The sequence below is a fragment of the Candidozyma pseudohaemuli genome (assembly GCF_003013735.1).
Source record: "Candidozyma pseudohaemuli strain B12108 chromosome Unknown scaffold00016, whole genome shotgun sequence".
Classification (NCBI taxonomy): domain Eukaryota; kingdom Fungi; phylum Ascomycota; class Pichiomycetes; order Serinales; family Metschnikowiaceae; genus Candidozyma; species Candidozyma pseudohaemuli.
In genome coordinates, this window is record NW_020194450.1 from 148,619 (window position 1) to 164,354 (window position 15,736).

General features: G+C 48.3%; 7 protein-coding genes and 1 non-coding gene across 8 annotated transcripts; 5 read left to right on the top strand and 3 right to left on the bottom strand.

Annotated features, from left to right (window-relative positions):
* The first annotated feature begins 246 nt into the window (after nt 1-246).
* On the top strand, nt 247-328 carry C7M61_004630. Its single transcript has one exon. It is a non-coding gene; the product is annotated as a tRNA-Ser (tRNA).
* Nucleotides 329-654: 326 nt separating this feature from the next.
* On the bottom strand, nt 655-1,788 carry SVF1 (Svf1p; the record flags this gene model as incomplete). The annotated part of the gene is made up of 1 exon (XM_024859949.1): nt 655-1,788. One exon carries the CDS (start codon nt 1,786-1,788, stop codon nt 655-657), a length of 1,134 nt encoding a protein of 377 aa, XP_024711901.1.
* Nucleotides 1,789-3,779: 1,991 nt separating this feature from the next.
* C7M61_004632 (uncharacterized protein) lies at nt 3,780-5,492 on the top strand (the record flags this gene model as incomplete). The annotated part of the gene is made up of 1 exon (XM_024859950.1): nt 3,780-5,492. The coding sequence occupies one exon, from the start codon at nt 3,780-3,782 to the stop codon at nt 5,490-5,492; it is 1,713 nt and encodes a 570-aa protein (XP_024711902.1).
* Nucleotides 5,493-6,163: 671 nt separating this feature from the next.
* On the top strand, nt 6,164-8,632 carry ARP8 (Arp8p; the record flags this gene model as incomplete). The annotated part of the gene is made up of 1 exon (XM_024859951.1): nt 6,164-8,632. One exon carries the CDS (start codon nt 6,164-6,166, stop codon nt 8,630-8,632), a length of 2,469 nt encoding a protein of 822 aa, XP_024711903.1.
* A 1,128-nt stretch (nt 8,633-9,760) lies between these two features.
* On the top strand, nt 9,761-11,400 carry C7M61_004634 (uncharacterized protein; the record flags this gene model as incomplete). The annotated part of the gene is made up of 2 exons (XM_024859952.1): nt 9,761-10,731; nt 11,025-11,400. The coding sequence occupies 2 exons, from the start codon at nt 9,761-9,763 to the stop codon at nt 11,398-11,400; spliced, it is 1,347 nt and encodes a 448-aa protein (XP_024711904.1).
* Nucleotides 11,401-12,158: 758 nt separating this feature from the next.
* On the top strand, nt 12,159-12,809 carry CYP5 (peptidylprolyl isomerase family protein; the record flags this gene model as incomplete). Its single annotated transcript, XM_024859953.1, has 1 exon — nt 12,159-12,809. The coding sequence occupies one exon, from the start codon at nt 12,159-12,161 to the stop codon at nt 12,807-12,809; it is 651 nt and encodes a 216-aa protein (XP_024711905.1).
* A 226-nt stretch (nt 12,810-13,035) lies between these two features.
* C7M61_004636 (mediator of RNA polymerase II transcription subunit 6) lies at nt 13,036-13,863 on the bottom strand (the record flags this gene model as incomplete). The annotated part of the gene is made up of 1 exon (XM_024859954.1): nt 13,036-13,863. The coding sequence occupies one exon, from the start codon at nt 13,861-13,863 to the stop codon at nt 13,036-13,038; it is 828 nt and encodes a 275-aa protein (XP_024711906.1).
* A 742-nt stretch (nt 13,864-14,605) lies between these two features.
* HNT2 (bis(5'-adenosyl)-triphosphatase) lies at nt 14,606-15,160 on the bottom strand (the record flags this gene model as incomplete). Its single annotated transcript, XM_024859955.1, has 1 exon — nt 14,606-15,160. One exon carries the CDS (start codon nt 15,158-15,160, stop codon nt 14,606-14,608), a length of 555 nt encoding a protein of 184 aa, XP_024711907.1.
* Nucleotides 15,161-15,736: the final 576 nt, after the last annotated feature.

Below are 15,736 nucleotides of genomic sequence, written 5' to 3' on the forward strand. Positions count from 1 at the left end.
TTATGAAGTAGATTGTGCATCTTTCATTTCACTCATTGGAGCTTCTACTCTGTTAAATTATGCTAAAAATAAATTCACTCATTCATCCCTTTCTTTATGTCGAATAGCTGGTTTAAGCGTTGCAGCCACCTTCCTAATCCGTCAGGTATAGTCCCAAACCTAGAAACCTGCACGTGTTTTGTGTCACGTGTAAACATTAGGTACTGCATCTCTTAATGTTCCAGTTGCACAGAAATTCGCACAGAAGGCAACTTGTCCGAGTGGTTAAGGAGAAAGATTAGAAATCTTTTGGGCTTTGCCCGCGCAGGTTCGAGTCCTGCAGTTGTCGTTATCTTTTTTGCAGCTTTATGGGATTAATACCATCCACGTTTATTCACACACTGCAATTTTTTTAAAATCTTTTTAATTTTATTTAATAAAAATGATTGAATCACCAGTGTCACCCATTATTTGGCTAACGGGTAGTCACTGATGGAGAATTGCCCCCCTCCTACGCCCTCTTTCTAATCTAATTCATTAACGTATTAAATCAAATATATAGTATGGGACCAGCGGGAGGAGAATTAGTGCTGGGGGCCCACTTTAATCGTGCAGCGAGAGACCTGGAGCTATATGGTTTTTTATGATTTATGCGGTCGCTCTGCCGTCGTTGCTTTAGTCGGAGATGAAAGTAGCCTCGTTGAAACCAATACCCTCCTCGGTCTCAGAGCCATACTTGATGCTCAATGGGTTGCAGAACTGGTAGATGTATGGCTTGGCACCGGAAACGCCAGAAACAATGTTCTTGACGAATTGAGGGATCTCAGCCATCACGTCCACACGCTCGACCAACTGGTTCAACTTACCAGAGACAACGGCCACGGTCTCAGAGTCAGCGCCGTCCTTGGAGAAGTTGAAGGTGATGCCCTTGGGGACGTTCCAGCCGACTTCGTCGATTTCAGCGTCCTCGTGGGTCACCTCGTTGTCAATGGACGTGAGCACCACCTTGTCGTCCTTGGCGAGAATGGCAATGTTGACCTTTGTGGTGGCGTAAGAACGAGGGGTGGTGAACTCCATCTGCACGGCGGAAAAGTGAGGACTCTGGAAATTGAGGAAGTTCCAGGATTTGGCAGCGTGGTGGGGCTTCATGCCCTGCAAAGCCATCACGAACATGGTGAAGCCGTCAATCTCAAGCTGCACGTTGTTCTTCAACGAGAGCTTACCCGTGACGCTACATCTAGGCCAGAAGGCGTGTCTCATGGAGCCCCATGGGTTCTCCAAGTCATCACCGTAGAGGGTAGTACCATCCTTGCCGAAAACGACACCAGGGGTCAATCTCTTGACGGTCAAGTCAACCAAGGAGTCCTCGTTGACTAGCGACTTCAAGTGGTAGGTGACGCCATCGTCAGCAAGCTCAAAGGACAAGTTCTTGGCGTAGAAGTTGGAGCCTTCAGCACGGAACTCCTCCAAGGCGGTGGAGGTCCAGATGGCGTTGGGGTCATCGGCGCCCTTCTCGTTGTTATACAATCTGAAGGTGAACTGAGCGGTAGTCTTGACGCCCATGAGATTGGAGTGGATGATCTGGGCAAAACCAGTGTATCCCGTTTTCAAATCGGAAAAGTAGAAAGTCTGGGTCTCCACGTTGGTGTAGCCAGGCTTTCTCCAGGCAAAGTCCTCAGGAGTGGTTTCTCTAGAAACAGGGTCACCCTTCTTGATGAAATCGGTGATTGGATGGATGGCTTCACGGCCATACTCTGGCTCGGCGGTGCCTGCGACGACGGAAAGACCGGATTGGACCCACTTCAACATGATAATACTAGATTGAGTGGAAGAAAGATGTGAGACAAGGCAACTGATGACTGCGGTTTGCTGTGGGCTGGGGGGCTCGCGATAGCCGCTATGAGCCGCGCACGACCTGTTGCTGCTTCAAAGCCATTATAGCAAAAAGCAAAAGAAAGGAAAAGAAAAAAAGGGGTCTGTGTTTCTTTTATTTCGACAAACGGCTGTGTGTGTGGTGCCGTTTTTGTTATTGCAGTGGGAGACAGGGGCGGGGTGGCTGGACCATTGTTTTATTGTCCTTCTTCTTGTCAACTCTGTCTAGGCGGTGGGGCCATGAGGTCATGGGGCCATTTTTTTTGTTTTTGTTTCAGGGCATGGTGGGAGGAAGCCTAAAGGGACGGATTTTCCAAATTTTATAGGGTCGATTTTTGAAGCATTTTTAAAATTCTCTTGGGTCGCTTCCATGACTGGTTGCTCGTTTCGCAGCCAAAACATGAATCTGCATGGCTGCTCAGGTGGAACAAAGCGGGGCCAGATAAGGAAAAAAGTGGTGAATTATTGGTGAAACTATAGCAATTTCTTGTAGGACAGGTTTTAAGAAAAGTCGTTTGGCGGTGATTGGCGACGGGCCTGGGGCTGAGCGTGTGGGCTTTTCTCGTCTAGCTGCTCAGTGCACCCATATTTCCCAGTTTAGTAGGAGCGGTTGCCCCAACAGTTGCATTTCCACGAAAGCAGATCAACGAAATCAACGAAATCAAAGAAAAAAGGTTGTTTTAATCAAAATTTGGTTTAATCAAAAACCATCCGCTTTCTATCGCTTCAATCGCTTCAACCACAGATGGGGTCTGCACCCTGGGTCGTCTCCAGCCGAACGGGAATGATCTGCGGTCCTCGATAGTAGCCCCAGGATTGCGTTCTCGAGAATAGCCTAAAGCCGCCATTTTCCATACTCGTCCAGCCTAAATACACATTTCCAAAGTGGCAAAAACATGCATGATAACCGCCTCTTTCTAGTCAGCAAAAGCAGGGTCCCAAACCACGGACCTCCACAGTGCTGGTTTGGAAACCCATCCACCGGCTACCGGTTATGTGCTGCTTGGCGGCTATATTCAGGCATGGCCCGTAGGTCAGACGGTCAAGCCAACCTGGGCTAATTGCTGGATGGAAGTTTTCAAACAGAATGTGGAAAGAGCGTTACTGGCTAATTGCTTTTGGAAAGTGAAAATGTGAAGATTTTGAGGTTTTGGTAGGCCGGCTCGGCCCCATCCCTGCGAAAGTTAAAGTGAAAAGTTTATGGCGTCTGTTGCGGCTATTCGCAGCCGGTCACCCAGACCAAACCCCAAACGGCTCCATTTTTTGAAATTCTGATATTCTCAAAATCAAAGTCCACTTCGAATTCCCCAAATTTGCCTATTCACATTCGCCTACATCGTGGGCTTCTAGAATGGTTGCGCTGTAGGCCCCTCTGCCTAAAGCTGTCTTGGCTCGCTGCCTACAGTTGCACAATGGCACAGCAGACGGACTAATTTACTCCTGGAGCCAAAATACGTAGATTTGACGACTTGACGAATTTCGGGAAATCACCGTATTTCCTGCTCTCGCTCTCCAGTACACGCCTTCCTTTCCTTCCGTGGCATCACCCTACTCCTTATCGTTCATCCACGCCCCACGCCAGGCCAGACGCCAGAAATAGCACGGAGACGAAGAGGCCAAAAACGAACTCTCCCTTACTTTCTCCTTTTCCACTTTTCCTCTAAATCTTCATTTTCCTTTTCTTCTCTATAAAATTAAAAACTAGTAAACCAGCTTTCCTCCCAAAATCTGTGCACCGTTGGGCATCATCACCTCCTGCTCAGGGCGTCCCACTCCACTTTTGGCCCATTCGCATTCTGCGGCCTGACTCTACTTCTTCTTCCAGACAGCCCTTCATTTCGTGACTCGCCAGCAATTTCAAGGCTGAAAAAGCACATTTTCTCCTTTTCACTTCAAAAACCCCCGTTTTCCAAATCCCTTGCATCGCCATGGTCCCGAAGGTGTCCGTCTTGAACCCACCTAAGGACAAGGCCCCAGAGGCCGTGGCGCTCAGACTCAACCTGGAGGTGCTAGCGCTGCTCCGAGGGCTTCACAAGAACGGCACCGTGCCCAAGTTGGTGGTGAAAAACGGCCAGTTTGTATGTATCCGTTGGAATCGCTTCTCGTCCATGACTAACCCACAGCTGATCAAAGTAGGCGATCTGCTCGTCTACCCTTGTTCCTCGAGCAACGAGCTGCTCCGCTTCGATATCTACAATGCCAGGGGCTCCAGCAGCTACGACTTTGCCGGAACCGTCACGGAACGGCTCAATGTGCTCACAGACCCTCGCCAGATCAAGAACCACCAAAAGGCCCCTGTCCAGCCGAAACTGCTGCTTCCAGTGAAACCCTCCTTCGAACACGCCCGGAAACTGTCTCTACACGAACACGGCCTCTACGCCGTGGACGCCAGGGGTGACGCTCCCACCAAGTTCCTTGCATTGGTCGCTTTGGGCCCCACCACTAGACGAGAGGTCGAGACCCGCATCAACGCCAACGGCCGGATCGCCCCGGCCGAAATGGACCGCTTGTTCCTGACTCACACCCAGAGCTACAACCTGTCCATGCCCAGCTCCTCCTTCACCGAATCAGACACATACCCAAGCGTCGCCTTGGGCCTCACAGACACAGACCAGCATCACGACTACGTCATCCTCAAGGACAAGGCATACAAGGACTTGCGTCCGTGGCTGTGCCCGTTCACGCCCTACGAGAGGGCCCTTGTCATTGAAAACGCCCACCACGCCTTGAGCAGACTAGGGTATCTGGATACCCACCCGCTCCGGCGCCGCATCACCGAGAAGCCGCTGGAGAAGGCTGAAGACAAGAAGCCTGTGGCCCTTGGCGGCGGTCTTCTCTCGGCAAAGCCTGGCTCTCCCTCTCCAAAGCGCTCTGCCTCTCCGAGAGTGGAGGAGAAGCGGAAGAGACCTCGCAACGACGAGTCTCCATTGAAGCATTCTGCCGAATCGAGTAAGAAGTTTGTGGCCTCGCTGCTGCTGTCCTCGTCCTCGGAAGACGAGAGACACTCCAAGAAGGCCAAGAAGGAGGGCAAACGGTCCAACAGCTCCGGCAGCAACCAGAGCACCTTCAGTAACGCTACTTCTTACACGCTGCCTTCGCTGATCAACGAGGAGCACAATGACGACAACGACCACAGCGAAGATGACATGAAGCTCCTGAGCTTGCCCAGGGCTTCTCCTGCATTGCCTTCCAAACCGGCCCCTACAAGCAACGACAAGCGTCAGCAGTACTACAAGCAATTGGCGCTGAATTTCTACTCAAAGTACCTGGAGTACAAGAACTTGCATGATAGTTTGCTCAAGGACCAGAGCGGCACTACGCAAGAGAAGAAGCGCCGTGTGATGAAGTTGTTCGAAATGCACAATCTTCTCGCCGGTTGGAAGCGCAAGCTTTGGGACTATTACAACGAAAGCAATATGGCACAAGGCATTATGCATTTGTCTCGTCATAAGAAGACGAATAGCGGCTCTGGTGTCGTTCTGGCGCCGCTGACAGGCCAATTGCAAAGTCAGGACCGGTTCCAAAGGTCTGGAACTGCTAGTCCACAGGTCAGCTACCCCGACCGCTTTGCTGGAAAGCAAAACGGAAAGCGCCCTGTTGAGCAGCGTTCCCCTCGGCCCAAGGTAGCGCTTGACTACTGAGTCCCAATCTACGCATAATCATACCGCTCGATTGAGGACACAGAGAGACTTTTTGACATTTGATGCATATTCTTTGGCTGTTTCGACGACCATAAGACTCTGGGATAGCGAGTCTGTTGAGTACAGCTCGCAAATCGACACATGGTGTCGCAGCATTATTACTTATTTCATAAATCGTTTTCCATGCTGAAAATGGAACGCTAGTCATTGGGAATGTAGGACAAAGAATGTAAATTAATATTTCACTTCCAATTAACAAGCCTTGCGGAATGTAGTCTAGTGGAACTAGAATGGAGAATGGCCTAGATTATTGAGACAACTAGGATCAGATTGAGCTGTCGAAAAGGACCACAACCTTTTTGACTATTGACTATTTTCTCTTTTAAAAGCGGTTCATGTATTTAATGGGTTCACATCGATCCATAGAATGAGCATTGAAGCATGCTGTGTAGCCTGACAACACTTCAGAGTAGGTCCTGGTGGTTTTTCGACAAAAAAGTTATCACCATCTAGCAATTCAATTCACTTAAACAAGGAATATCCACTAAAACCCACCGTCATCCTCAACATTCATCTCTCCTGGCTACCTTTCTCTCACCCTCACCACTACTGCTTTGCAGCCACTTCGCGATATCAGTGTTGAAAAAACACCTCCACCAACTCAACAGATCATGGACCATTCGGCAACACCTGCCGTAAAAGAAGAGGAGGACGAACACTTGGCTTTGCCTTCGTCGCCAGCGCCGGCCAATAACACCGAGGAGGCGACCGCTGGGTCTCCTGAGAAGGAGAAAGCGAATTCCAACGAAGACGAACAGGATAAGAAGAAGCGCAAAACAGCCGCCAAAACAACAAAAAAGCCTTCAGAGGAGGTCTTACAGCGGCGTAGAGAGGGCCGTATTAAGGCGGCGGCCACAATCGCTCAGAACTTGAAGAAAACCGGAATTGGCCGTTTTGAAGAGCACAACGGCTTCAAGCTTACTGCTGTAAAGACCGTGCCGTTGATCAACCAGAAGAACTACTTTGCAGAATACTTGAAGAAAGATGAGCAGGCTACGTTGATCCGAAACTGGCGTAACGAGAAGCTGAGTCTTCTGAAACCCAAGAGCGCCAACTCCGACAAGAAAACGGAGGAAGATGACGAGGACGAAGACGAGGATGACGATAACGACAACGACGAAAATGACGAAGAAGAAACTGAAAATGGCGCTCCTAGAGTGAAGAAAGCAGGACACGACACCATTGTGCTCCAGCCTGGATCTTCCTTTATTCGCTTGGGTCGAGCCACTGATCCTACTCCTGTCGCTGTTCCCGCTGTCGTTGCCTTTAAAAGAAAGCTTGCAGAAAAAAGCCATCAAAAATTGCCCTTGAGAAGAACTGTCGATGGTGAAGTTGATTTTGGTGAACACTTTGAGGAATTGAAGGGCATTGTAACCAAGGACTTCAAGGCCAGAATGAGATACTACAAGCGCCGTGTACAGCCCAACTCCCGAGATCAGGCTGCCGAGTTTAACAGCAAGCAAAGAGGAGAGCCCATCGACGTGAACAACGAGCCTTCGCCTAAGAACTGGTTACCAGAAAACGACGAACTTCTCAACAACGAGTTCATTGCCGGTGCTCCCGCCTTGGATATTCCCATCAGCGAGTCTTTCGACGAATGGCATCACCGTTTTCCCATCGTCAATGGTACGTTCAATCAAAGCACAGCCGACTACCTGTCTCCTCAGGAACTCTTTGGTGATGTGACTCGTCTCACTCAAGCTGCTTTGGAACAGATCAATGTTGGAAAAAGCCCGCAGGAATTGGCAAACCTCAAGTGCTTGCTTGTGATTCCCGACCTATACGATAAGGCATACGTGGAGACCTGGTGTGATCTTCTTCTTCACTCTGTGTGTTTCGGTAAAGTGGGCATCATCCAGGAAGCCGTCGCAGCCACATTTGGTGCTACTGCCTCTTCGGCCTGTGTCGTTGATGTTGGTTCTGAAATCACCACTATTTCTTGCGTTGATGAAGGTATGATCATCAACGACTCCAGAATCCGTCTTGACTACGGCGGCAAGCACGTCACCGAAGCTCTCACAAAGCTACTATTGCAACAAAAATTCCCATACCAGGACATTGATTTGAGATCCTTCAATGATGACTGGCAGTTGGCTGAGACCATCAAACACGAGTACGGTACGTTTAATGACGCAGACATCGCCGTGCAGCTTTATGACTTCTACAAGAAAAAGCCCGGAAAGCAAACAGAGAAGTATTTGTTCAAGGTTTACGATGAGGTGATGCTAGCGCCTCTTGGGCTTTTCTACCCCGACATATTTGGCATTCCTAAAGAACACAGGGAAAGGCCATTGCTTCCTGAATCTTTCGATCAGTACACTGGTGAGCCCAACAACCCCTACTCCAAAGCTCATGAAAACTTACAAGCGGGTCATGCCTACTCGGACATGACAGATGAGGCCTTATTGGTGAAGCTTGCAGAGGAAAAGGCTAATCTGAAACAAGCCAGTGCTCCAAAAGCCTTGAACACACAGGGTCAGATTGACACTCTGCTGCCTGTTATAGCGCCTCTCGATAAGGCCATCATCGAGTCTATCACCAACGCTGGCATTGCCACGGATTTTGGCAAAGCAAGAAAGCTTTATGACAACTTACTTGTTGTTGGCGGAGGTTTGGCCAAGTTCGATAATTTCGATGTTCTTCTCAACGACAGAATCAACATCTGGCGGCCCAAGTTCTTGTCGTCCAGTGCCTTGGATGATGTTCTCACATATGTCAGCAAAGAGAAGGACAAGATGGACAATAAACGCAAGCAATTGATCGAAGAGGCCAAGAAGAAAAAGAAGGGAGGTCTGTCGTCAGACGATGTGGAGTTGACGGAGGAGGAGCTCGATGCCATTGACAGCGAAACACAGCTTTACGTGGACCTTGATCGTGCTGATGGACTCAGTGACCAAGGTCTGGTTGTGGCTGTGAATGTGCTCCCGCCTCCTAAGGAGTACGATCCAAGAGAATTGACATGGAAGGGAGCGAGTGTTTTCGGACGCTTGAAGGTGGCCAACGAGATGTGGATCACCCCAGCAGACTGGGAGCTTCTCAACTCGCGGACGCTCTACTACAAGAGTTTGTTCAACTATTAAAATAGATACGGTATGAGGCAATTTGATGACGGTGTAGAAGCGTACTTGGTGGGTTACTGACAGCTATGGTTCCGGACAAGACAATGGCATTGTATTCCATTATACTCGGAGTTTATGAGTTCAGTTGTGTAAGAGGAGCGATGGCTCTAAAGCGACAAATATACCAATTCAATATCGATATTTGGTCAATTGCACCTATTCAAGATACTATTAGGTCAATTGCAGCTATTCAAGATACGAATCAATGATCTTGTGGAGAAGGAGAGTTCTGAAGATGTCGTCAGAGTCAATAACGCCAGTACCCCAAAGCCGATCTGAAAGTCTACTTGATCCCATTACGTTCGGACTGCTACACATTCCAATTGGCTGAGGCGAAAAGTCCGACTGATCTACCAAGATCAATTGAAAATTTCGGAGATGCATTTTTCACCGAAGTAGAAAAACTAAGAGTTTTCAAATCAACCTTTGATCCGGACTCCAGACAGCACGCGTGGAGATTCAACGGTTTCATTTTTTTTTTTTTTTTTTTTTTTTTTTTTTTTCTGACTGAAGGTACTCCGACATTCCCCGGTTTTTTTTTTTTTTTTTTTTTTTTTTTTTTTTTTCTGACTTCTGGTACTCCGACATGCCCCGGTGCGTTAAACGCTCAGAGGACACACCGAGGGGCACCACGAGTTCCGGTTTTTCCGAATATCATCATTGAATATATATTTCCAGAAATTGTAAATTTAATGTTCGTAAAAGTTCAATTGATGGAGGCACGGACCAACCACCCTGCCAAAGTCCGGCTCAGTGCATTTTCGGGAAAACTGTTATTCCCCTTTCTGCCACAGGTTTTGCACCCATCCTCGGTGCGGAAAAGCCCACACGTTTTACGCTGACTCCGGCACCACTTGACTTCGTCTGACTCTGACAAAACCAGCATGACTTCTTCACCTCCCGCCGCCAGTGCCCTACATTTCCCCAATTCCAACCCTCCCAAACCCTCCGTCGTAGCCTGCCCGGGGAGAATCGCGGCCTCGGGGTTTCCAGGGAGTCGCGGTGCACGGGCCCATTGGCGGAGACTATACGCCCGACAAAAGCGAGAAAACCAACGAAGTTAACAACAACCTCATTCACAAATCAACCATGTTGTCCAAGCAGTTTGCCCGTGGCTTCGCCTCCACCGCCCCCGCTAAAAACTACGCCCTGACCATCAAAAACTTGAAGGTCAACGCGGACACCAAGGTGATCTACCAGGGCTTCACCGGAAGACAAGGTACTTTCCACGCTGAACAGGCCATTGCTTACGGTACCAAGGTCGTCGGTGGTACCAACCCCAAAAAGGCCGGTACTGAGCACTTGGGCAAGCCAGTTTTCGCTACTGTCAAGGATGCCATCAAGGAGACCGGTGCCAACGCTACCGGTATCTTTGTGCCACCTTCCATTGCCGCTGGTGCTATTGAGGAGGCCATTGAGGCCGAGATCGACTTGGCTGTGGCCATCACTGAGGGTATTCCCCAGCACGACATGTTGAGAATTGCCCAGATCTTGAAGACCCAGTCCAAGACCAGATTGGTCGGTCCTAACTGTCCCGGTTTGATTGCCCCAGAGCAGTGCAAGATCGGTATCATGCCTTCCCACATCCACAAGAGAGGTAGAGTCGGTATCATCTCCAAGTCCGGTACCTTGACCTACGAGGCCGTTGCTCAGACCACCCAGGTTGGTTTGGGTCAGTCCTTGGTCATTGGTATGGGTGGTGACCCATTCCCAGGTACCAACTTCATTGACGCCTTGACCTTGTTCTTGAACGACCCTGAGACTGAGGGTATCATCTTGATCGGTGAGATTGGTGGTACCGCCGAGGAGGATGCCTCCGAGTTCTTGAAGCAGCACAACTTGACCAGACCAGAGGGTCCTAAGCCTGTTGTCTCCTTCATTGCCGGTGTTTCCGCTCCACCAGGTAGAAGAATGGGTCACGCCGGTGCCATTGTTGCTGGCGGTAAGGGTGACGCCAAGTCCAAGATCTCTGCTTTGGAGTCTGCCGGTGTTGTCGTCGAGAAGTCCCCCGCTAGATTGGGTAACTCCTTGTTGCAGGAGTTCAAGAACAAGGGCTTGTTGTAGTTCCATAGAATACATTAGCAGCACTGCTGCAACGAAGAACTCCTTGTAGACTCTGGCTTGACCATCCTAGTACTTAGCACTGATTTGAGCGCGGCACTACCTAGTATTGAAAAATTTAGTACTGAGCGCTTCAACATCAACTAGCCCACATGTTTGCATTTTCAGCTTTGAAAAGCCTGGCCCGCCGAATTCTCCCGGTGAGTCGGCCGCTTTTTCTCCACCAGACCCCCTTTTCTGCATCTCAAACGGCCGTCTCTAGGTTGTTTTCCACCTCACCCCAGGTATTCAGGATCAACACTTCCACCAGAACAAAGGAGAATGTTCACGATTTGGAAACGTTCCTCAAGTTGATCGGAAGAAACTCTATTGAGCATTTGGACGCATTCGAGGGCGATTTGGAGAAGTTCCTTGGTACCTCCTCCAAGCAGATGAAGAAAATGGGCATCGACACCGCTCCCAGGCGATACTTACTAAGATGGAGACACAAGTTTGTCAATGACTTGGAGCCTTTGAGAGAGCACAAGAAGGGCCGCAAGAAGAACGGTGGTGAGAGAAACGCCAGATTGGTGATTGCAAAGAGAAAGGCCTTGGAGAGGCTTGAAGAGAAGGAGAAGTGGGCCTCATCCGAACAGGCAGCTGAGGAGAAGGGCGAGAGAGAATTTTAATTGTACATAGAAATCAACGGACGAAGGACAGGGTTGTAAGGGGATGTTGTGTGGTTGTGTTTGGAGGAGGAAGTTTCATCTATATTCAATGTGCACTGTGAGAGGGAGTTTTGGAGAGCTAATCTTGAAACTTAGAAGATTTAATTTTTCAAAAATGTTATCAAAATTTGATATTGACCTCTCGAAGGTGTTTGGTGTATAATATCATGGACTGGTTCATCGTAGTCTTCATCGCTGATAGAAAATAATGCGTTTCACGACAATGCAACCTGACTGACTTGTGGAGAATATGAAACATCTCCATAGATATATCACTTCGAGTATGCTTTCAATTATGCCCCTAGCCTAAGTCCAATATGCTTGCGTTCTCCATTTGCCCTATAAGGTGTATCATCAATGGTTGCAAATCACATACAACAGAAATAGATACACCAACTATTCCCTTCAAAGTGAGTAAATCAATTGAGATACATCCAGAGAACCAACTATGACACCACGCCTTATACGAAACGACATGGCGATGCAGCGCTACACCTTCTGTTGTACTGAGCATCCACTTTCACTAACACCACATAGCGTTCTCCAGGAGCCATTGACATTCGTATCAATACGAAAAAAATTGACCAACCAGCTTTCCTTAAATATTGCCCCTCCAACGCCCACCTCATCTTGTGGCGGCATTTGCAGCCAGACCTGCCTCTGGCGCGCAGTTGGATGCCACGCATCAATCTCGTCTTTCTCGTTTCTTCCACTTCACCATGATGAAAGCCTTCACTTTTGCTGCGATCATCGCCACGATCTTTGCATTCTTCAAGCTCGTTGCTGCCGGTGGCGACTTGCCAGAAAACCCTCCTTTCACCAGCAAGGTCTACTTTGACATTGAGGAGGAGGGTGAGCACATTGGCAGAATCACCATTGGTTTGTTCGGCACTGTTGTGCCCAAGACCGCCGAGAACTTCAGACAATTGGCCATCTCCGACGACCCTAAGTTCGGTTACACCGGTTCTATCTTCCACAGAATCATCCCCAAGTTCATGCTCCAGGGTGGTGACTTTGAGACCGGTAAGGGCTTTGGTGGCAAGTCCATCTACGGTGGTAAGTTCGACGACGAGAACTTTGAGTTGAAGCACGACAGACCTTACAGATTGTCGATGGCCAACGCCGGCCGTAACACCAACGGTTCGCAGTTTTTCATCACCACTGTCTTGACCCCATGGTTGAACAACGCCCACGTTGTCTTCGGTGAGGTCATTGACGGTAAGGACGTTGTTGACTACATGGAGAAGGTCAAGACCGCCTACGGTGACAGACCCAAGAAGGAGTTGAAGATCGCCGCTGCCGGTGAGCTTGAGCTCACCAAGGAGGAGAAGGCTGCCAAGGAGTCTGCTGTCAAGAAGGACGAGCTCTGAGTGTTGCAGAATTATCTTTTTCTATAGGCTTAACGCGTTGTAAGTGTTATCTGCTAGCTGTAGGGAGTCAATTGGATTGACCTTGTCTGTGCAATTGCGGAGGGCTTGATAGAACGTAGGATTTGTGAGATCGTCCTGGTCATTATCTTATAGAGGGCTCCATATTGCCCTTTCTGTAACTTGTCGCCCTCATGGCAACAAGATCAATCATCTGTTGACGCCCCTCTTAATCATCATCGTCATTTAGATTTAGTTTGAGCCCAAGCAGCTCTACTGTGCTGCCCTTCCCGTACAATGGAATATCGTCCAAGTACATATTCTCATTGTTGGAGGCCATTACCGTGCTAAGCAAATTATTAAAAGCAGTGGCTGACACCTCGCTGTTCACATTGGAAACATTGCTCATGATGGAGCCCAGACCAGGTTCTCCGTTGGTGCCTTGTTGGGCTGTACCAGGAGTTGGGGTAGGGAACAGCGGAGTAGCCGTATTTTGCCCACTTATGTTCGTAGTGGACGGAAGTGCAGATGGCGGATTTGTGTTGATTTTCTTCTCAGTCGTCCCGGCAGAGTCCTTTTCTGAAGGGTAAATGTGCCCACCCTCCGAAATGCTGAAGTTTGTCATGTTGTTGAGCAAATCGATGGATTTACGCATCAGCAAGACGCTTGAAAGAAGCCTAGCGCTGAGTATATCGTAGATTTTTGGCGCCTGGTACACGTTGGCACCGATAATGTAGTAGTCCTGCTCTGTTCTGGTTGTATTGGGGTCTAGTCTGCGTTGCTTTCTGATGATCCAGAAATCAGGCTCTCTGACGTAAGCCACCACAAATTCGATACCCACCATTTCACTGAGCTTCAGCTGCATGTATTTTTGTGGGTGTATGTTTGGTGGGATCTGTTGGAACTGGAACTGCATTCGTAGAACTTGGTTACTTGAAGTTCTGTCGTAGAACGGCAGCTCAGCAAAATAGTCAAGCACATTGCCTGAGTGGAGACCAAACTGCTGGATCCATTCCGGAGATTTCCACTGGATCTCGTCAAGTGGTTCGGTGGACATGATAATGAATGAGTGAATGTGTTGATGGTTTATGATATAGGCGCGCTTTAGTTGTAGATAGACAGAACTGGCAAGACTTGAAGAATATTTGAGAATTGTGATGAGTCGAGAAAAATTGGAGATGAAAAATAAATTCAAAAAGAAGACTTTTTCAACAGTTGAATCGAAATGGGCTTCTCTACAAGGACCAAAGATGTCAAACTGTTGCATGGGAGTAGATTACGTACTTTGCTGTATTCGAGATACATCCTAGGTTGTATTAGTGTAGAGTCTTTTTCGATTCTCTGCAACAAATGCTTCATACTTCATTGGAGTATAAAGCGACATGGGTCTAATTGACACCACCAAGCGCCTTACAGCGTCTCGCTTTGCATGTTGTGGAATGGCTGCAAAATGTCACTTGCAGGGCACTAAAGAAGGCACCAAAGATAAAGTATCCCCAATGGGGTGAACAGAAGCAAAGAAGGGCAATATAGTCTCTTCTTACACGTATCTTCTTCAAAAGAGCATGAAGGTTCATTACCCTGATGCATAATACAGTATGAATGCCATATCAAGATTCTCGACAGGCAATACCTCCAGCCCCCACTCATACCGCCAAAGCTACAGAGAAAAGCAAGTTCAATCCCTCTTCAATGGATATCTTCAAATCTAGATCTATAAAGTCTATGGCTGGCGGCCGTGCAAGTCAATTGCATCAGAGCCCTCCAGAGCGTCAGAACCCCAGGTCCTAGTCATGTCATCACAACTTCTCCTCTCCCTTGTCCAACTCGTGCTGGTACTTCTCAAGCTCTGCCTTCAAGTACTCAGCTTCCTTGCTCATGACCTCCTCGGTCCTGGGCTCTCTAGAATCGTCATCTGGTGCTTTGAACGCACCGTCCTTTTGGAATTGCGCCTTACGGGCAAAGAAGTCCTTGTAGGCCGCCTCCAAGTCGTTTTTCTCCAATCTCAGGTATATTCCATCGCCGTAACCGTCTGTCTTGAAACGAGGAATCAAGTGCGTGTGGAGATGAGGAACCAGCTGGCCGGCTTCGGGTCCGTCCTGGATGGCAATGTTGAGTGCATCCGCTTTGTAAACCTTTCTGATGAGTCCCTGTATGAGCTGCAACGATGTCATGTAGTCCAGGGACTCAGATGGAGTCAAGTCACCAAAGCGAAGAGCCGTGGTTCTTAAGGGCACCACGAGAACGTGACCCGGAACTAGCGGTTTGAGGTTGACTAGAGCGTAGGTATATTTGGATCTGAAGAAGACCTGTGAGTCCACAGCGAACTGGTAGAATAACGTTTCTTTGGTCATGGTGGTGATAACCTCTATATTCGCGATTGCGATGTAGTTATGGATATGCGGTTATGAAGTATGAGATCTGGGCTTCAGCAGAATAGGGTAATCTGATCCCATGGGGTTATTCTTGAAGATGAAAGATAGGGCTCAATAGGTGTTTGAAGGTTTTCTTTTATTTTGGGTTGGGGTTAATCTCAGTGGTTGCAAATGTAGCCGCAAATGTAACCGCAACGGTGTGTAGATCAAGAAGGCTGTTAGAGGAGAGAATTAAGATTGAAAAGACATGGATACGACCATTTCGAGTTTGTTAAGCGAATGACAGCTTAAACTTTTTCTTTGGATGGCTCAATTGCTCAAAATGTGATACCTTGTTGGTGGTGCCCATCAGATAATACCAATTGTAAACCATTGACCAAAGAAAAACCATTCAATGTCAAACATAGACCAGATATAATTGAGTTGAAGAAAGCTGTTTTGCCAAAATGTACTCAATGGCTCAGATTCCTAACCTTTCACGTCCACCAATCAGATGAGCGTGTCAAGTGAAAAATGTCCATTTTTCATGGCGACAACAACATGGCAGTAGATAAC